At 54.1% G+C, this 21,219-nt stretch overlaps 1 protein-coding gene across 1 annotated transcript; it reads left to right on the top strand.

Moving 5' to 3' along the window:
* The first annotated feature begins 3 nt into the window (after positions 1-3).
* Positions 4-8,494, top strand: CHEK1 (checkpoint kinase 1). The gene is made up of 12 exons (XM_041413824.1): positions 4-267; positions 814-1,037; positions 1,140-1,204; positions 3,172-3,241; positions 3,873-4,061; positions 5,014-5,118; positions 5,243-5,338; positions 5,410-5,518; positions 5,718-5,895; positions 7,784-7,915; positions 8,003-8,104; positions 8,262-8,494. Exons 1-12 carry the CDS (start codon positions 203-205, stop codon positions 8,355-8,357), a joined length of 1,431 nt encoding a protein of 476 aa, XP_041269758.1. The 5' UTR covers positions 4-202; the 3' UTR covers positions 8,358-8,494.
* Positions 8,495-21,219: the final 12,725 nt, after the last annotated feature.

Here is a 21,219-nt window from a genome sequence, read left to right as displayed (position 1 = left end):
CGGGGGGCGTGGCGGGGGCGTGGCCTGTAGTGGCTGTGGGATCCAGGTGAGGGCGGGGCCTGTGCAGTGTGTGGGCGTGGCTTGGGACGTGCGCGCGCAGGGCGGGGCGGGGCTCGCGGCTCTGGCGGGAAAGGGCGGCGTGGCCGGGCCGCTGCCGGGACCGGGACCGGGATCGCGGCCCGGAGCGGGCCCGGGGTCGGGGATGGCGGTGCCCTTCGTGGAGGACTGGGACCTGGTGCAGACGCTGGGCGAAGGCGCCTACGGGGAGTGAGTGCGGCGGGGCCGGGGGGCGCGGGGTTGTTGCCGGCCGGGTCCGCCCCTTGCACGCCCTTGCCCTGCCCCTTGCGCGGCCCAGGCCCTGCCCTGCCCTGCCCCGCCCTGCCCCCTGCGCCGCCGCTGCCCCCTCTGACCCCATCGTGTGCTATTTGCACACCCGCTGCTTGGCCCTGCGTGGTTCTGCGCGGCCACTGCATGCCCCCTGTTCGCTCGCCATCACACGCCGTGTGCGTGCCCACGGCTTGCCCAGTCCGCACCGCTCGCCCATCGCATGCCCGCTGTTTGCCCACTCTCCGGTCGTTGCATGTGCTCCGTGTGCCCACTGCACCCCTGTGTGCCCATCGTGCACCTGCCTGTTCCTGCCCGCTCCCTGGCTCCAGGGGCACCATTTGCTGCCCATTCCCTGCCCGGTCCTTGCCTCCAGTGGCAGTATTCCCTGCCTGCTCCCGTCTCCAGAGGCAGCATTCCCTGCCTGCTCCCTGTCTCTGGGGGAAGCATTCCCATGCCCATTCCCTGCCCGTTCCCTGCCCACCGCAGGGTGCAGCTGGCCGTGAACCGCCGCACTGAGGAGGCCGTGGCCGTGAAAATCGTGGACATGAAGCGCGCGGCCGAGTGCCCGGAGAACATCAAGAAGGAAATCTGCATCAACAAGATGCTGAACCACGAGAACGTCGTCCGGTTCTACGGACACCGGCGGGAGGGGGCCACGCAGTACCTGTTCCTGGAGTACTGCCGCGGCGGAGAGCTCTTCGACCGCATCGGTGCGGCACGGCGGTACCCGGGGATTTGGGGGCACTGGGGCATCCTAAATTGTCATCCCCACACGGCTGAGGACTGCTCTTCCTCTTCTTCCCCACGTGCAGAGCCGGATGTCGGGATGCCAGAGCCGGAGGCGCAGCGGTTCTTCCAGCAGCTGATCGCCGGCGTGGTGAGTGCTCACGGGCAGCGCTGGGGCGGCCGTGCCGCCGGTGCCGGTGACGATTCCCGCACGGCGCTGACCCTTGCTGTGATTCCTACCCGGTGCTGGCCCTTTGACCCTTGCCTTGATTCCCACACGGCGCTGAGCCCCTGACCCTTGCTGTTATTCCTACATGGCACTGACCCTTGCCGTGATTCCCGCACATTGCTGACCCTTGCCGTGATTCCCACACGGTGCTGACCCTTGCCGTGATTCCTACATGGTGTTGACCGTCTGATTCTTGCCGTGGTTCCCACACCATGCTGACCCTCTGACCCTTGCCATGATTCCCACACCATCCTGACCCCATGACCTTTGCCATGATTCCCACATGGTGCTGACCTTTGCCATGATTCCCTCTTGGTGCCAACCCTTGCCATGATTCCCACCCCATGCTGACCCTCTGACCCTTGCCGTGATTCCCACGTGGTGCTGACCCCCCTGACCTTTGCCATGATTCCCACACCATGCTGACCCTTGCCATGTTGCCGTGATTCCCACGTGGTGCTGACCCCCCTGACCTTTGCCATGATTCCCACACCATGCTGACCCTCTGACCCTTGCCGTGATTCCCACGTGGTGCTGACCCCCCTGACCTTTGCCATGATTCCCACACCATGCTGACCCTCTGACCCTTGCCGTGATTCCCACGTGGTGCTGACCCCCCTGACCTTTGCCATGATTCCCACACCATGCTGACCCTCTGACCCTTGCCGTGATTCCCACGTGGTGCTGACCCCCCTGACCTTTGCCATGATTCCCACACCATGCTGACCCCCTGGCCCTTGCCATGATTCCCACACCATGCTAACCTCCTGGCCCTTGCCATGATTCCCTCACCATGCTGACCCGCTGACCCTTGCCATGATTCCCACTCCATGCTGACCCCCTGGCCTTTGCCATGATTCCCACACCATGCTAACCTCCTGGCCCTTGCCATGATTCCCTCACCATGCTGACCCGCTGACCCTTGCCATGATTCCCACTCCATGCTGACCCCCTGGCCTTTGCCATGATTCCCACACCATGCTAACCTCCTGGCCCTTGCCATGATTCCCTCACCATGCTGACCCGCTGACCCTTGCCATGATTCCCACTCCATGCTGACCCCCTGGCCTTTGCCATGATTCCCACACCATGCTAACCTCCTGGCCCTTGCCATGATTCCCTCACCATGCTGACCCGCTGACCCTTGCCATGATTCCCACTCCATGCTGACCCCCTGGCCTTTGCCATGATTCCCACACCATGCTAACCTCCTGGCCCTTGCCATGATTCCCTCACCATGCTGACCCGCTGACCCTTGCCATGATTCCCACTCCATGCTGACCCCCTGGCCTTTGCCATGATTCCCACACCATGCTAACCTCCTGGCCCTTGCCATGATTCCCTCACCATGCTGACCCGCTGACCCTTGCCATGATTCCCACTCCATGCTGACCCCCTGGCCTTTGCCATGATTCCCACACCATGCTAACCTCCTGGCCCTTGCCATGATTCCCTCACCATGCTGACCCGCTGACCCTTGCCATGATTCCCACTCCATGCTGACCCCCTGGCCTTTGCCATGATTCCCACACCATGCTAACCTCCTGGCCCTTGCCATGATTCCCTCACCATGCTGACCCGCTGACCCTTGCCATGATTCCCACTCCATGCTGACCCCCTGGCCTTTGCCATGATTCCCACACCATGCTAACCTCCTGGCCCTTGCCATGATTCCCTCACCATGCTGACCCGCTGACCCTTGCCATGATTCCCACTCCATGCTGACCCCCTGGCCTTTGCCATGATTCCCACACCATGCTAACCTCCTGGCCCTTGCCATGATTCCCTCACCATGCTGACCCGCTGACCCTTGCCATGATTCCCACTCCATGCTGACCCCCTGGCCTTTGCCATGATTCCCACACGGTGCTGACCCTTCCCCTCCGCAGGTGTACCTGCACAGCATCGGCATCACCCACCGGGACCTGAAGCCGGAGAACCTGCTGCTGGACGAGCGAGGTGGGGCGGCAGGGGCAGGCGTGTCCCTCTCCGACCTCCATTAAGTTTTCATTTCTTAATTTGTGGTTTTTTATTTGAGTGTTTCATTTAAAGCTTTAATTTGAATGTTTAGATTTTGCATTTCAATTTCTAATGTAAGGGTCTAATTTTATTCTGAATTGAAATTTTACTGTGCATTTTTAGCTTAAAATTTTTACAATTTTTTAGATTAATTTCTTAATTTAAGCTTTTATTTGAATTTGCATTCTGATTTGAATTTTTTCTTTTAATTTTATTTGTATTTTAATTCAAATTTTCAGTTCAACTTTTAAACCTAGAACTTTAGAATCTTAAATTTAAATTCTAGTTTGAATTTCTTCTTTCAACTTTATTTGTATTTTAATTCAAATTTTAAGTTCAACTTTTAAACTTAAAACTTTAGAATCTTAACTTGAATTTTTATTTTAAATTATTTCAATTCAAATTTTTAAACAATTCTTGAGTTTGAATTAATAAATAACATTTTTACTTACGTTTTGATTTCTATTTAAAATTGAACTTACATTTTAAATTAATTTTGTTGGAGGGGAGTGAGTTAATTTTGACTTTTGATTTAAAGTTTTAACTTGGCTTTGCTTCTGTTTGGGCCCAGACAACCTGAAGATCTCGGATTTCGGCCTGGCCACGGTGTTCCGGCACAACGGGCGGGAGCGGCTGCTGAACAAGATGTGTGGGACCCTGCCCTACGTGGCCCCCGAGCTGCTGCGGCGCTCCGAGTTCCGCGCCGAGCCCGTCGACGTCTGGGCCTGCGGCGTGGTGCTGACTGCCATGCTGGCCGGAGGTGGGAATGCTGGGAGGGAGGGATGGAATTCCCAGAGAGTGATGGCCATGCTGGCCAGAGGTGGGAATGGTGGGATGGATGGATGGAATTCACAGGGGGTGATGTGCTGACTGCCATGCTGGCCGGAGGTGGGAATGCTGCCAGAGAGTGATAACCATGCTGGCCAGAGGTGGGAATGCTGGGATGTACAGAATTCACAGGGAATGACCTGGTGTTGATGGCCATGCTGGCTGGAGGTGGGAATGCTGGGATGGATGGATGGAATTCCCAGAGGGTGATGTGCTGATGGCCATGCTGGCCAGAGGTGGGAATGCTGGGATGTACAGAATTCACAGGGAGTGATATATGGCCTATGGAGGCTGGAACACGGGAATGCCTCCAGGAATGGATGGAATGCATGTGACGTGTTCAGGGGGTGTGGGGGAGATGCAGGAGTGGTGCAGAGGACATGGGGGAGTGTTTGTGGAATGTGCAGGGATGTACGTGTGGAATGCAGAGGGGGTGCACGGGTGGAATGTGTGAGGGGAAGTGCCTGGAGTGCACCAGGGGATGTATGGGATGGGGAAAGGTGCACATGAGGTGGGAGGGATGTGTGAAACAGAGATGGAAATTGTGGGATACATAAGGGAGATGGGAAATGCATGGAGGGTGATGTCTGGAATATCTGTAGGGATGCATGGAGGGAATGAAGGGGAATGTGTGTGATGTTTAGTGGGGGGTGTATGAGAGGCAGAGGGGAGGTGTGGGATGCGTAGGAGGAGTTTGGGATGCATAGAGAGGTATGGGATGTGTGTGAGAAACTGGGGATGCACAGGGAGGTTTGGGATACATGGGGAGCACACAGGATCCGTGGCAGGGCAGGGTCACCTGGCACACCACGTCCCCACAGTGCCACGTGTGTGCCATGGGGGTTGTGGCACTGGGGGGTGACAGCAGTGGGATCTCCTGGCAGAGCTGCCTTGGGACCAGCCTAGTGACAGCTGCCAGGAATACAGTGACTGGAAGGAGAAGAAAACCTACCTCCCACCTTGGAAGAAGATTGATTCTGCTCCCTTGGGTAAGCACCCGGCACCCAGCAGCTCCCTAAATCCATTCATAAATATACACACAAACACATACACACAAACATATACATACCCACACACACACCATGTTGTGTTCCACCCCCTCGTCTCCCCCAGCACTGCTGCACAAGATCCTCACGGAGAGCCCGACAGCGAGGATCACCATTCCTGACATCCAGAAGGACCGGTGGTACAGCAGACCCCTCAAAAAGGGTAAGGGGCTGCGGGGGAGCGCGCTGCTGCCCCCGGATTTGGGGGTTATGTGGTGTCCTGTCCCTTTGCAGATGTCAAGCGGGCTCGGCTCTCCTCGGGGGGAGTCACCGAGTCCCCTGGAGGCTTCTCCAAGCACATCCGATCCGATACAGACTTCTCACCCGTGAAGGGAGCGCTGGGGTGAGCCTCTGCTTCCCTCCACACGGGTTTGCAATTCCTTGCACGCCTCGGGGCTTTCCCGGCACTTTCTCCAGGAGGTGGTCGGGTGGAAACCCCGCACAACCCCTGTGATCGACCCAGATCCTGCAAAATCCCGTGCAATTCCCACATCCCGCTTTCTCCAGCGCTCCTAACCCTTGTGTCCCCCCTTGCCTTGCAGTGAGGACAAGGCAAGCTATTCCACGTCACAGCCGGAGCCCGGCACGGGCGGGATGCCCTGGGAGAGTGGCACGGGAAGCATCGACCAGCTGGTGCAGGGCTTCAGCTTCTCGCAGCCCGCCTGCCCCGAGCACATGCTGGTCAACAGCCAACTCCTGGGCACCCCAGGCTCCTCCCAGGTCAGGGGCTGCAGGGACACCTGGCACCACGTGGCGTTTCGGGATGCTGCCTCGCAGTGCTTGGGATGCAGCTGGGCGAGGTTGATCCTCTTGGGATTTCACCTGGCGGCACTTGGGGCGCAGCTCGGCATCGGCGATGGTGTCAGGGTGCACCCTGCCATGGTTGGGGGCTGCTCTGTCGTGCTTGGGGTGCAGCTTTGCCTGGTGGGGAATATCAAGGAGCAGCTTGGCAATATTGGATGCGTAAATTTTTGCTACTTACCACCTTGGGTGTGGATTTGCAGGATTTGGGGCGCAGCTTTTCAGTATTTTCAGTATCAGGGTGACACTGCCATGGCCTTGGAGTGTTTGAGGGCAGCCTCACGTCCAGTTTTAAACACTGGGGTTCAGCGTTGCATTGTATAAATTGGGGTGAAGCTTTGCATCATGCATATGACAATGAGGAGCAACTTTGCCACGTTTATAACATCAGGGAGCAGCTTGGCAATGTTTGGGGTGTGGTTGGGTGAGGTTTATCATCTTGGGGTGCAGCTCTGCAGCATTTGGGGGGCAGAGTCTCATCCAGTTTACATCAGGATCAAGTGCTACTGGGGTGCAGCTTTGCCTTAGACATGTAAGATTAAGAAGCAACTTGTGTTGTATTTACAATATCAGGGAGCAACTGTTGGGGCTGTGGCTGTTGAGTATTTACCATCTGAGGGTGTCAGGTGAAGGATTTGGGGTGCAAATTCGCAGTACTTTTAGTGTCAGTTTGTCACTTTGCCAGGGACTTGAGGGGCAGTTTCACATCTGATTTACAGCATTGGGGTGCAACACTGCTGTGTAAAATATTGAGGTGCAACTTTGCATCATGAATACCACATTAAAGAGCAACTTTGCTGTATATGGAATATCAGGGAGCAGCTTGACAAGGCAGGGATGCAGCTGTGAGTTTTATCATCTCGAGGTGCCACCTCCCAAGATTTGGGGTGCAAATGTGCATCATTTATGGCATCAGAGTGCACTTTGTGCAGTGGTTTGGGGCTGCTCTGTGGTGTTTGGGGAGCAACTTCTCATCTGATTTACAATACCAGGGAGCAGCTTGGCAGCACTGAGGTGCTGCTGGGCAAGGTTTGTCTTCTCAGGGTGCACCTGGTGGTATTTGGAGCACAATTTTGGGGTGCAGCTGTGAGTTTTATCTCTAGGTGCCACCTCCCAAGATTTGGGGTGCAAATGTGCATCATTTATGGCATCAGAGTGCACTTTGTGCAGTGGTTTGGGGCTGCTCTGTGGTGTTTGGGGAGCAACTTCTCATCTGATTTACAATACCAGGGAGCAGCTTGGCAGCACTGAGGTGCTGCTGGGCAAGGTTTGTCTTCTCAGGGTGCACCTGGTGGTATTTGGAGCACAATTTTGCAGTATTTTGTGTAATAAAATGCAACTTTCCAGTTCCAGGGTACAGCTCTGCAGCATTTGGGAGGCAACTTCACATCCAATTTACAATATCAGGGTCCTTCATTGCACCTTTGGGGTGCAACTTTGCATCCTATATGTGTCACTAAAGAGCATTTTTATGGTACTAGGGGCCAACTTTGCAGTGTTTGGGGTGTGCAGTGCAGCGTTTCAGCTGTTTGGGATGTGCTGTGCAGCATTTCAGCTGTTTGGGGTGTGCTGTGCAGCATTTCTGCTGTTTGGGATGTGCTGTGCAGCATTTCAGCTGTTTGGGATGTGCTGTGCAGCATTTCTGCCGTTTGGGATGCGGTTGTTGGCTTGTGCCATCAGGGGGTGCAGCTTTCCAACATTTCCTCACCGAAAGCCAGGATGTGTCGGAGCTGGGGCTGGAACCTGGTGGGATTTGTGACCTTTTGGCGGGATTTATGACCCTTGGAACATTTTTTCGGGGCGGCAGAGCCCGTGGCAGCGGCTGGTGAAGCGGATGACGCGGTTCTTCACCAAGCTGGACGCCGACGGCTCTTACCGCGCGCTGAAGGAGGTGTGTGAGAAGATGGGGTACGGCTGGAAGATGAGCTGCACCAACCAGGTGGGGGTCAGGGGGTGGAACTGGGGCTGGGACCCCCTGTGCTGGGTCACCAGGGAGTAATTGGAGGCATTCCCCCCCCCTTTGCAGGTCACCATCTCAACCACAGACAGGAGGAACAACAAACTGATCTTCAAGGTGAACCTGGTGGAGATGGAGAGCAAGATTTTGGTGGATTTCCGCCTCTCCAAGGTGTGTGGGGGGTCAGGGTGGGTGGTGGGGGTTGCATGGCAGGTGCAGGGTGGGGAAGGAGCACGTTAAGTGGGTGCAGGGTGGGGGGTGACCACGGGAGGGGGGTGCCAGGGGAGGAGGGGTGCAGGGGGATGCCAGCCCCTGTCTCCCCACGCAGGGCGACGGCCTGGAGTTCAAGAGGCATTTCCTGAAGATCAAGGCCAAGCTCAGCGACATTGTCAGCACCCAGAAGGTCTGGCTGCCCGGCACCTGAGCCCTCACACCCCTTCTCTGCCTCTTCCTTCTCTTCCTCCATCTCCTCCTCCTCTTCCTCCTGGCTGGGCTCTGGCAGCAGCAGCACCCAAATACTGTGAAGGTGTCTGGTCACCGGTTTTAGGTTTTGAAGGTTCAATAAAGCCCTGGGAGACGCAAGGCAAGGCTGGTTGCTGCACGGGTTGCGCTGGGTTGTTCCCTCTGAAACCTGCTGATGGCGCAGCTTTGCTCAGCCGGGGTAAATCCCGTGTGGGATCTCTGCCGAGCCCTAAACCCGCCCCAGGGGCTGGGGGCTGACCCCCCGCCCCCCATTCCTGCCCTGTCTCAGGGCAGTGGCTGCCCTCATTTTCCAACCTCTCTAATTGCTTTTCGGAAGGACTAACGAGCCCGAGAGCTGCCAGGGGTTGTTAGCGCTGGAGCGAGAGAGGAGAGCCAGGGATTAACCCCATCCCCCCCAAAAAAGAGCATCCCCAAAAAAAAACCCCCCCCAGTGTGCAAACCCTGAGATATCACCACAATTCCTCCCTAAAGCTGCATCACTGTTTAATTATTGAGCTAAAAAAATTGCATTTTTTACTTTTTTACCCCTTCTTAAATTATTTTTTTTTTTAGTATCCCTTTCCCCAGCCTTTTTGTTTCCCTGGTGGGAACCCCCCTTGGGCGAAGCAATTAGCAGCGATTTTTTAATTGCATATTTATATTGCAGCTGGGGAGCGAGACCCCGGCAGCGGGCGAGGGGAAAGCAGGAAGACGCCGCGCTCCGACCTTGTTTGCTTTTCAGCTGGGATTAAGCACTTTTAATTGTCCCAGAGATCACAGATTGCGGCCAGGGGGGATAATTAGGCTGAATACAGGGTTTTCTGGTTCATTCCCCCCAGGAATTTATATTTCTGAGGGCATAAAAAAGAAAATCTTTGGGAATGCCTCGGGAAGGGAGGGTTGTGGAGGGGTGTGAGGCTGGACACAACTCGTTGCATGAGTGGGTCTCGTTGTCAAAACAAATTAATTTTTCACCTGTTACCTGCTGTAAATGGGATATTTTGGGGGGTCTGGACACATCCCCTCCTCCCCAGGATGCTTCAGGGCAGGCTGGACACTGCTTCTGCTCCACCACGGTCTCGTGCGTTAATCAGGCTCCATTCCCATGGGAATCATTTTCAACCCTAATTTTTAGGGTCCTTTTGGTTTTTTTAACTCCGTGGAGAGGATTATTTTCCACTTTTGGGGTCTGTAGGGGAAACTCGAGGGGATAAAAGGTTTGTGTTCCTATGTGGCCGGGTGGGGGGGGTGTGCTGAGCGGGCCCTGAAAGCGCCCTTTGTGCGGCCCCGCCGGGGACCCGGCGCGCTCGGAGGCACCGGAGCGTGGCAAATCCTAAAACCAACAGCACGGCCGGGCCGGGGGCTTCTGCCCCACCTCATCCCAAATTCATGGCTCTCCAGCGGGCACAGGGGGTTCTGCCAGCCCCCAGCTCCTGGCAGCATCCCGGGAGCCGAGTTTGGGATGCGGAGTTAGGGATGCGGCGCTGGATGCAGGATGGAGGATTCAGGGATGGGATGCAGGATTTAGGACACGGAGGATGGAGGATTTGGGATCTAGGTGTTGGTTGTGAGACAGAATTTGGGATGCAAATGTGGGACATAGGATTGGGGATGGAGGTTTAGGGTGTAGATGCAGGATGTGAAACAGAATTTGTGATGCGGATATGGGACTTAGGATTTAGGCTGTGGATGCAGGATTTAGGATGTAGATTCAGGATGCAGGATAGAGTATTTAGGATTTAGTCATGGGATTTGGGATTTAGGACACAGATGGAGAACGGGGGATGGAGGATTTATGATCTAGATGTTGGTTGTGGAACAGAGTTTGGGATGTAAATGTGGGACACAGGATTTGGGATGTAGGCACAGGATGGAGGGTTTAGGATGTAGATACAGGATGTGAAACGGAATTCGTGATGCAGATATGGGACAGGATTTAGGCTGTGGATGCAGGATTTAGGATGTAGATTCAGGATAGAGTATTTAGGGATGCAGCAGAGGATTTAGGAGGTAGATGGTGCCATAGGATTCAGGACACAGGTGCAGGTTTCAGGATTCAGATATGGAACATGAGATTTAGGATGTAGATGTGGGACATAGGATTGGGACATAGATACAGGATCTGGGACAGATCCCAAGAGAACCTGGGATGCAGATATGGGACATAGGATTTAGGATGAAGATGCAAGACACAGGATGGAGAATCCAGGATGCAATTGCGGGATAGAAGACTGAGGATGTAGATGTGGGATAGAGCTTTTAGGAGGTACATGGAGACTTGGGATTTCAGATGTAGATGTGGAGGATTTAGGATGCAGATACGAGACACAGGATTTAGGACAGAGATGCAGGATGGGGGATGGATGATTTAGGATTTAGATGGGGACAGAGGATTTAGTATATTGGTACAGAATGCAGGAAGGAGAACTTAGAATGCAGATGTGGGACATAGAACTGGGGTTGAAAATGCAGGATAGAGGACTGAGGATGCAGGTGGGGTACATAGCATGCAGGTCTGGAATGGAATATTTGGAAAGTAAATGGGGATATGGGATTTAGGATCTAAACATAGGATTAAGGATTTAGGATGCAGGTGTAGGACACAAGATTCAGGACATAGATGCAGGATGGGGGATCAAGGATTTAGAATGTAGATGCAGAACACAGGATGGAGGATTCAGGATGCAGATGGGAGACACAGGATTTGGGATGCACATACAGGGTGCCAGATGTAGGGCACAGAAGAGAGACTGTGGAACCATTTAGGATGTGGGATGCAGGATTCAGGATGCAGACACAGGATTTAGGAACAAACAAGGAATTTAGGAAACAGAGAATTTAGGATGTAGACACAGGTTCCCAGATGCAGGATGGAGGATCTAGGAGGCAGATGCAGTTTTCCAGATACAGAACTGTGACATGGATGCAGGACACAGGAGAGGGGCTGCAGAGAAACAGATAAAGAATTTAGGATGTAGACACAGGTCCCCAGATGCAGGATGGAGGATTTAGGAGGCAGATGCAGTTTTCCAGATACAGAACTGTGACATGGATGCAGGACACAGGAGAGGGGCTGCAGATGTGGGATGCAGACATGGGATGAAAGGGCAGATGCAGAATATGGGATGCAGATACACAGAACATGGAGTACAGAAGTAGAATTTAGGATGCAGAGGTGGGATATAGGACAGGTGGTGAGGGACATGGAATATAAAATACAGATGAAGGATGTACAGGGCATGAGTTGAGGAAGGAATTTGGGATGTGGAGTTGGGATACAGGACACAGGATGCAGGACATGGAATGCAGGAGTGGGATTTAGGATGCAGATAGAGGATGGAGGTGCAGGACATGGGATGCTCCAGCACGGAGCACCACAGCACAGCCCCAGCTCTGCACAGGGATTTTGCAGCACCCCTGGAGCTGGGGAGTGCGTGCAACGAGCCGGGAAATGCAAACTTCCAAGGAAAAAATTATCGCTTTCCAAGCCCGTACAGACATTTTGCAGCTCGTCCCCCATCTGGGAGGCAGATCCCGGCCCTTTGGCCACATCTGCCTGCCAGATGTGCTGGGGAGGGGAACAGAGCCCCTGTGGATGGGAAAGCTCCCCACTTCCCTGTGGGCAGGCCAGGTTGGGAATGCAGCTCCAGCATATCACACCTGCTCTGGAGAAACGCCTGGATGGGACCAGGGAGCAGTGGGAAGGAAGGACTGGGTGGGACCAATCCAGCCTCACAAATGGTTTTCATTGCCATTAAGCTTTTGTCCTGTGGCTGGGGGAGGTGGCAGTGAGACACAGCCAGGGCACAGCTGTGGGGGACACGGCCCAGTATGGCCCAGTAAGGACCCTGGGCTGAACTTACCCAGGGCCCTGGGTGGGGTGGGAGCTCCTGGTGAGGCCAACTGGACCAACAGGGGTTGGTGCTCTTGGGATCCAGGCAGTGGGATGGGGATGGGGATGTGGGGGGTGGGATGGAGATGTGGGAGCATGAGGAATGCAAACACAGAGTTTGGGGTGGAGGTGCAGGACAAGGGATGGTGCAAGGTGCAGGGGCAGGAGGGGGGGCTGGATGCAGGTGCAGATGGAGGACGTGGGATGAAGGCTGCACATGCAGGACACGGTGCAGATGCAGGATCTGGGATGTAGATTTGGCATGCAAGAATCGGGATGCAGATGCTGGATGCAAGAAGTGGGATGCATAGGGCAGGGTGTGGGATGAGAGGTTCAGATGCAAGGTGTGGAATGCAGGGCACAGGGTACAGATACAGGATTTGGCATGCAGGATGCAGCTGCAGGGTGTGAGAAGTGGGATGCATGGTGCAGGGTGAGGGATGAAGATGCAGATGCAGGCCATGGTGTGCTGATGGTGCAGATGAAGGATTTGGGATGCAGGAGGCAGCCACAGGATGCTGATCCAGGGAATGGGTGTGGCATGCAAAAGCAGGATGTAGCTGGAGGGTGCAGCTCTAGGAGGGAAGGCATGGAATGCAGAATCCAGGGTGCAGGATGTAGATGCTGGATGGACGTGGGGTACCAGTGAAGCTCCAGGATGGTGATGCACCACCTCAAGCACAGAAGAATGGTGGAAGCATTTCCCATCTGATTATTAGGGGCAAATGAGAGAATCTCCCAATAACATCACCTTTTGGGGATTAGAAATCCAATAGGATTCCAGAAGCATTTTTATTTTCTGAACTGCCCCCATCAGCTCACTGTCTCCAGGACAGAAAACATTTATTTAGAGAAAAAACCCTAAAGCTGGAGCAATTCCATCTGAAGACACCCAAATCCAGCAGTTCCCTCCTCTCTCCTTAGCATTTCCCACTGTGGAGGTGCCTGAGGGGCTGGATTTGTTGGATTTTTAACTCAGGAGATGTTTTAGCTCTTGCAAAAGCATTGCAGCAGCCTCGGGAATGCCGCCACATTAATAAAAGCAAAAATGCAGAGGAGTCTGTTAAGGAAACTCCTGCAAAAATCCCTTCCAGAAACATCGTGGGCAACATTAGCTCTTGGTTTGAGCTTTTTTCCCATTTTATTTCATTGGGAAAATGAGTTTTGGAGGTCATCACGTGCCCAGAGGATGGTGCAAGGTGGGTTTTTGCAGCAGGTTTGGTCCCTAAATCCTCCTGCCACTATCAGTGAGGGGCTTTGTGGGGAAAAACCTGGAATTTACAGCTCAAAATTGGAATTTTCAGGTTAAAACCTACAGCCATCCCCCTGAACTGGAGGATTGGCACTGTGGATGCAGCCTGGCAGCGGTGCCAGGGACACGGGTGAGGCCCCAGCAGTGCCTCTTGCCTGGCAGGCAGGAGAGGGAGAAAAATGCTTTAAAAAGGTAAAAAAAAAAAAGCTCCAAAGCAGAAGGCTGAGGTCATTTTCTTGGCGAGGAAGTCGGCTCCTTCCAAATGCCTCCGGGTCGGGTTTAATATCAGCAGAAACATTCTTGGGCAGGGTGGGGAGAAAGTGCTGCTCTCACCATCGAAAGCAGAACCCTCAAACCCCCAAATGCCCTAGGAAAAAAACCCCAAACATTCTAAAAGCCCCAAAATCAGTTCCCCAACCCCCAGACTGCTTCTTTGGAACCTCTAGGTGTGGAGTAATTGAGTATTGGGGTGGGAGAGGTGCGAAAACAGCTCATGGAGGAGGGGAAAATCCCCCCTGGGAGCAGACAACTGAATCTTTAAAGTGGATTTTGAGCATCATTTGGCCACTGCTGGGATTTTTGGGATGTGGAGAGGAGGAAAGTGAGGGGGCCTGGCAGGGAAAATGCCATTTTTCCTGTTGTCCTGGAGAGTTTTATCATCACTTCGATCCCCTCCTTGATTTAGCATCATCTTGGCGGGCTCAGCACCCAGCAACAACCCCCTGGGGCAGAGGGACCTGCGTGCGAGGAATATCCTGCTGGAAAATACATCAAAAAGGAGGGGGAAAATTAAATGGATTTCATCTGCTGTGCTCTGCTCTCAGGGCTGCCTGAGAAGCTCAGGGGCCTGCCAGTGCCTTGTGCGAGCCCTCGGCCGCCCTGCGGAGCTGTTGTGGCTTTTCCAGGGATTTTACACATTAGGAGGGGGTGGTTTGACCGTGTTTGTTTTGTTAAACCTCACCAAAACCCAAACCAGAGCTCGGAGGGAGGAGGAGAAGGTGGGAGATGCAGGGAAAGGTTATTAAAAAATAGGGGCAAAACAAAAAACAGGAGTCGAAGTGGGGATATGAGTTTGGGGTTGCAGCAGAGCAGGGATGTGGCACTGGCAGGGATGCTGTGGGAAGCAGGGATGTGTGGGTGGCAGGGATGCTGCACCTTGCTGGGGACATGCATCCCACAAAAATCAAGATGGGAAACAAATTCCCCAGGAGAACTGGGAGGATAAGAAGCCTCAGGAGGGCTCTGATCCCACTGGGAGGGAGGCTGTGAGGCGATGCTCTGGCGTGGAAGGGGATTTTCCTCCATGCTTGCACATTCCTCCCATCAGCAGTATTTACAAGACGGCACCAGGAGAAATCCCAGGTCGGCCGGATCTCCTCCCGCCGGGTGTGGCCCCACAGCCCCGTGCTCCTTCACCTCGGGGCTTTCTCCCTGATCCCTTGGGGCTGCGCTATCTGCACCCCACAGCTGCAATCCCTCCTGTGCTAAAGTCGTGCTCGTGACATTCCAGAGCAGCCCTTCCCAAGATTTTCCCCATCCCAGCACCCATAGCTTCCCCTTCAGCCTTTTATAGGGACAGGGCTGCTGCCAGGCTGCCCTCGGGTGCAAGTTTTGAGGGGGACTCCAAGGGGTTGCTCCAGCTTCAGGCAGTGCTGGAAGACCCAGCAGCAATGTTCTCTCCTGGGAAAAGGCCTGGAAGTGTTGCAGGGTGCAGAGAGGTTTGTGGGATGCAAGGATGCAGCTCACAGGGATGCTGGCTGTGCCCAGGGATGGTTATGGAATGCAGGGATGCAGCACACAGGGAATGCAGAGAGGTTTGTGGGATACAGGGATGCAGCTCACAGGGATGCTGGCTGTGCCCAGGGACGGTTATGGAATGCAGGGATCCAGGACACAGGGATGCTGGCTGTGCCCAGGGACGGTTATGGAATGCAGGGATCCAGGACACAGGGATGCTGGCTGTGCCCAGGGACGGTTATGGAATGCAGGGATCCAGGACACAGGGATGCTGGCTGTGCCCAGGGACGGTTATGGAATGCAGGGATCCAGGACACAGGGATGCTGGCTGTGCCCAGGGACGGTTATGGAATGCAGGGATCCAGGACACAGGGATGCTGGCTGTGCCCAGGGACGGTTATGGAATGCAGGGATGCAGCTCACAGGGATGCTGGCCATGCACAGGGATGTTTGCAGCATCCAGGGCTGTCTGCAGCAGTGTGCAGGGATGCTGGCAGAACACAGGGATGTTCAGGGTGTGTGTGATGTCAGCAGCACACAGGGACATTGGCTGTGCACAGGGACATTTGTGGCACGCTGCGATACTTGCAGCATGGAGGGATGCACAAAGCCACTTTGCAGGAACACCTGCAGCAGCTTTCCAGGCCTTCCATGCCTCAGTTTCCCCTTCCTGGGAGCCAGGGCTGTTGGTTTCTCCGGGCTCAGCCCCACGGGATGCTGAGGAGCAGGGGGACCTGGCCGTGTGGCTGCCTGGCCGTCGGCTCCGCGCTTGGCCGGCGGCCAGGGCAGCGCTGGGGCCCGCTGCTCGCCAGATGCGATAAGGAAAGGTTTGGCCCAGGCTGGAAAAAAGAGACAAAAAGAGGAGGGGGGGAAAAAAAAGGGGGAAAATAAAAAAAGCAAAAGCAAAGCAAATTCCTTGGCAAATCAAAGCAAAATGCTTGCACACGGCCTTGCATCCAGCCATCCGTCTTGATAAGGGGCTCTGGGGAGGAGGAGGAGGTGGAGGAGAAGGAGAAGGAGGCAAGCTGACACTGGAAACCTGACAGCAATCCCACTTCATGGCAAAAAACCTGCCAGATTTCCCACTGCCAGCTGAGGAGGGGCCCAGACCCGGCGTGCCTCAGTTTCCCCACTGCATGCACGCACTGAGGTGTGGCAAAGGGGTTAAAACTGCCTTGGAGGGGTTAAACTGGGCGATTTTCTGCCGGGTTTTATCCAAAACATATGTTTTCACCACTATTCGAGTTATCTGGGATATTTCCTGCGTGTTTGCTCCTATGGCAACTGGCCCAGCATGAAAGACCTATTTACTGGGCCTGGGGATAAGGAGCAGCCATATGGTGTCAATTTTGAAGGCGCTCCATCCCCTCCGCCCGTCTCCAGTTCTCCCTCCACCACGGTCTTGGCCCCTCGAGAGGCATCCACCATGAGCAAGGTCCAGCTGGGGATGGGAATGGGCACCATCAGCGAGGTGAGGTGGTCGGTTGGGTTTTGGGGAGCTCAGAGAAGGTGGAGATTGGCTGCAGCAGTGACCTGGGATCCCTCAGGAGACAGGGATGGAGTGAAGGTACCTGCAGCACCCCCTGAGATCCCTCAGGAGACAGGGATGGAGTGAAGGCACCTGCAGCACCTCCTGAGATCCCTTAGGACTCAGGGATGGAGACACGAGACCCACAGCGCTGACCTGGGATCTGCCAGGATGATAAGGATGGAGACAGCCTCCCTGCAACACTGAGGTCCATCACACGAGACCCGCAGCGCTGACCTGGGATCTGCCAGGATGATAAGGATGGAGACAGCCTCCCTGCAACACTGAGGTCCATCCAGAGAGAAGGTTGAGGACAAGCTGCCAGAATTGTGGGCCCAAGGTCTGCCCAGGAGACCAGGCTGGAGAGAGCCTCCAGCAAGGCTCATTCCAGCTTGGCCTGGGGCAGGCAGGGGCTGGAGAGCTCACGGGCCCTGGAACATTTTATCACCCACAGAACCCTCTAGAGGGGTGCAGGGAGCTCTGTCCCACCCCAGCAGTCTGGGTTCTTCCCAGAGAAAACCCAGTGCCCAGGGAAACCCAACAGTCACTGCATGGGGAGGTTCTTTGCTCCTTCCTAAAGGCTGGGGCAATTTTTGGTGCCAAAGCAGCTCCATGGAGTTAAATGGCCAAAATACAGGAAAATGAGGCAAAATCACCCTCTAGTCTGCTGGGGGGGAAAAAACTAAAGTAAAAAGAAAAGTATTTCCTAATAATTCTTATTTTCTTTTGTTGCCACTGGGTATTTGCTGCAGGGGAGATGATAAAGCTGGGCAGGACCAGGCACGGCGTGGGACAGGGGATTTTGGGAATGATTCACTCCCAAAGCCTCCCGCAGAGGTATTTCTGATGAAAAAAAAAAAGGAAAAAAAAGCCAAAATAGATTAGTTGGGGCTTTTTAAAAGAAAAATAGAGGTTTTACAGAAGTGACCCTTCCCACCAACCTCACCAATTTTCTTTTTAATAAGGAATAAAAAGCCTTTCAGCCAAGAAAACCCTTTGCTATGAAAACGTGTGTTTGGGTCAAAAAGCCACTTTTGACTGAGGGGAAAATAAACCAACAAAACCCCCCTGACCAATGCATGATGTGATGGGTTGGCAAATCTCAGGGGGACATACAGCTTCTTTAGAGGGAACATCTCTCCTCTCCTCTCCTCTCCTCTCCTCTCCTCTCCTCTCCTCTCCTCATTTTCTTTTTAATAAGGAATAAAAAGCCTTTCAGCCAAAAAAACCCTTTGCTATGAAAACGTGTGTTTGGGTCAAAAAGCCACTTTTGACTGAGGGGAAAATAAACCAACAAAACCCCCCTGACCAATGCATGATGTGATGGGTTGGCAAATCTCAGGGGGACATACAGCTTCTTTAGAGGGAACATCTCCTCTCCATCCTTCAGTCCTTCTCCTCCTCCTCTTTCCCTCTCCTGGTGTTTCATCCTGTCTCTTCTATCTCATCATTTTCATCTCGTCTCTTCTCATATTCATCTTCTCTTCCCAGGTGAAGTGTTTCCACGCATGCTCCATCCCAACACCCCTCCAGCCTTTCCTGATCCATTCCCTTGGAGTGGAAATCCCGGGATTCCCCACTCACACACATTGCCTGCCACTCTGCAGGGCACATTCAGCAGCTGATGCCACCCAATGCCACCTGCACTGCCAAGGTTGGGGGGCACCAGGCTGACACCAGCTGTACCCTTCCCAAAAGGGACCCAAACCTTCCCTCGATGGAGATCACTGGATGCCAAAGGGCATTGGGGTGTTGGGCTGGCCCTGTGGAGAGATAGCAGGGACACAGGGCCATGTCTCTGGGACAAGGGACATGGGACTGGCACAAGGGACATGGGACTGGGACATGGCACCTGCTGGGATCTGGGCCAGTGTGATGGGACAAGGACAAGGTGATGGGGACTGGGATGTGATGACAGGGCTGGGATGACGGGGACTGGGATGAGTGATCCCAGGGGACAGGGCTGGGATGATGGGACCTGGACAAGGCGCTTGCTGGGGTCAGGAGAATGGGAACAGTAAGGAGGTGCCTGCCAGGGACGGGATGATGAGAACCAGGACAAGGAATCTGCTGAGGATGTGGAGGTGGGAACTGGGATCAGCTACCGCCAGGGACAGAGGCCAGGGGACACAAGAAGGAGCCCAGATCGCGGCGATGGGGAGCATCTCCCAGCCCAGCCCCTCCGCGCCCGGCCCGCTCCCCCCGAGGCGCTGCGCTCCGCGGGGCCGGGAGCGCGGAGGGCCGGCAGCGCCGGGCCCCGCTCCCACGAGCGGATGAAAGGCTCCCTGTCCGAGCGGCATTAGACGCGCTGCGAAGGCTCATTCCCGATCGGTCACGCTCCGAGGCGCAGCTGCAAAACCCCCTCCGGGAGCCCGGGATGCTCCGGGGGCTTTGTTCGGAGCAGCCCCGCTTCCCGGGGACCGTGACAAGACGATGGGATTACGGGGCAGGAGAAATGAAATCAAATAAAACCCAACCTCGCTGGGACCACGCTGGCTGGGCGGAAAAACAAAGGGGACCCTCAAATTCCCTCGTGCTCCTGCCGGGAATGATGGCCCCACCTGGGCGGGGGGAAGGGGCACAGAGATCCCCAAGGAGGGAGGGTGGTTTTTGGGGGTGTCCCCCCCCATTTCTGCTCCCAAACCCCAGCACTGAGCAAGCAAGGAAAAGGAGGAAAAACTTGCAAGGAAGCAAACCTTATGAGGAGGGGAAACCTTGCATGGAGGAAAAGTTTGTGAGGAAGGAAACTTCACAAGGAGGAAAACTTGCAAGGTAGTAAAGCCTTGAAAGGAAGGAAACCTCCAAGGAGGAAAACCTTGCAAGGAGGAAAACTTCACATGGAGGATAAACTTTGGGTGGGGGAAAATATCGCAAAGGAGGAAAATCTCACAAGGAAATAAAACCTTGCAATGAGGAAACCCTTAGGCAAGGAAGGAAATACTTGAAGGAGGAAATCATTTCAAGGAAGGAAAAACTTTCAATGTAGGAAAATCCTTGTGTGGAGGAAAATTTTCCAAGATAGAAAACCTTTGACAAGGAAGGAAATCTTGCAAGAAGGAAAACCTTGAAGGAGAAAAACCTCGCAAGGAAGGAAACCTCAGAGGTTTGGAGGAAGTGAGGAGGTTGAAGGAGAGGTTCTGCACCTCCCTTCTGGGAGCAGCCCGATCCCTCCTGGCACAGGGCCCGGCACGGTTTGGCTGAAGTTAATTGGGTTAGTGAGCGGCTAAAGGGCATAGCTTGTCCGGGCGCCTGCTCCCTAATGAGCATCTCATTTGAATCTATGCAAAATAGCAGGGAGCATGGAGACATGCTAATTAAAGTGATTGCTGTTCGCTAATTAAGCAGCAATTCTCCTGCCCAAGAGGGTATTCTCATGCAAATGGGCTCAAGGAGGGGAAAACATCGCCCCAAAAATTGTACAGGGAGAAATTGCAATTTGGCACCACCCCTGGTCTGCAAAACACCTTCATTATGATCCTCATTTAGAGTATTTTTATCCCAAAAAACCAGACTTGGCTGTCTCTTCTGTGCTGAGAACAATCCTGAAGCCCTCATATTTTCCAGTAGCTCCCATAAATCAAGTCACTTAACTCCTCAGCTGTGCCAACCCCGATTTTGTTTTATTTTGGGGTGTTTTCTTCAGATTATGGGATTTTTAATCTCTTGAGGATTTTTCTACTCTTCACTTTCTTTCTCTTTTTTCCCCTTTCACACTTGTGGAAATAATGACGTCCTACAGGAAACCTCCCGAGGGATAAAATTAGGGCTGGTAAACACAGGGTAGTGCAGCGTTTTGGTCTCACAGGTTTGTCTGAAAACCATGAGATTTTATTTCAACTCAGTTTTTTTAGGGGGGGTTTAAGCTTATTTTTTCTTTATTTTTAAACACAGCAACTGTGTTTCTTTGCAGCCCTTGTGCTGCTGAAACCTTTCCCGGTGAAACTCACTTTGGGATAAATCCCTTTCCAGCTACCACTTGTGGATGTGACCAAAATACAGCGAATTCCCAAAAAACAAGGCATGTTAGGCGTATTTGGGTTCTTTTGGAAGGGGTCAATGGTTTGTGCACAGTATGAGCCCTTGATAAAGCCCCTTTTTGCTATTTTTAGCCCGAGTACGGAGTTCTTGGTGGCATCATCTGGAGAACGATGATGCGTGGAGCATGTGTGGGGGCACTTCCGAGCCCTTTGGAAAAAGCCAGAGCCACTCCCTCACTCCAGCGGCACTCAGGACATACAGCTGCTCGCAGGAGAGCCGGACCGGGAGCCGTGGGCTCTCCGCGGGCCGGGCCGGGCTGACCTCTGCACCCGCAGGGGTGGAGGCTCCCGGGAGGCCGCACAGGTGAGCGGCGCTGCGGCGCTCGGAGCGGGCACGCACGGGCCGGCTCTGCGGGGACTGTCACGCACAGGTGACAG

Source organism: Onychostruthus taczanowskii, unplaced genomic scaffold (genome assembly GCF_017590055.1).
Source record: "Onychostruthus taczanowskii isolate IOZ18803 unplaced genomic scaffold, ASM1759005v1 scaffold43, whole genome shotgun sequence".
NCBI classification, from domain to species: domain Eukaryota; kingdom Metazoa; phylum Chordata; class Aves; order Passeriformes; family Passeridae; genus Onychostruthus; species Onychostruthus taczanowskii.
This window is presented reverse-complemented; position numbering and strand designations above follow the sequence as displayed.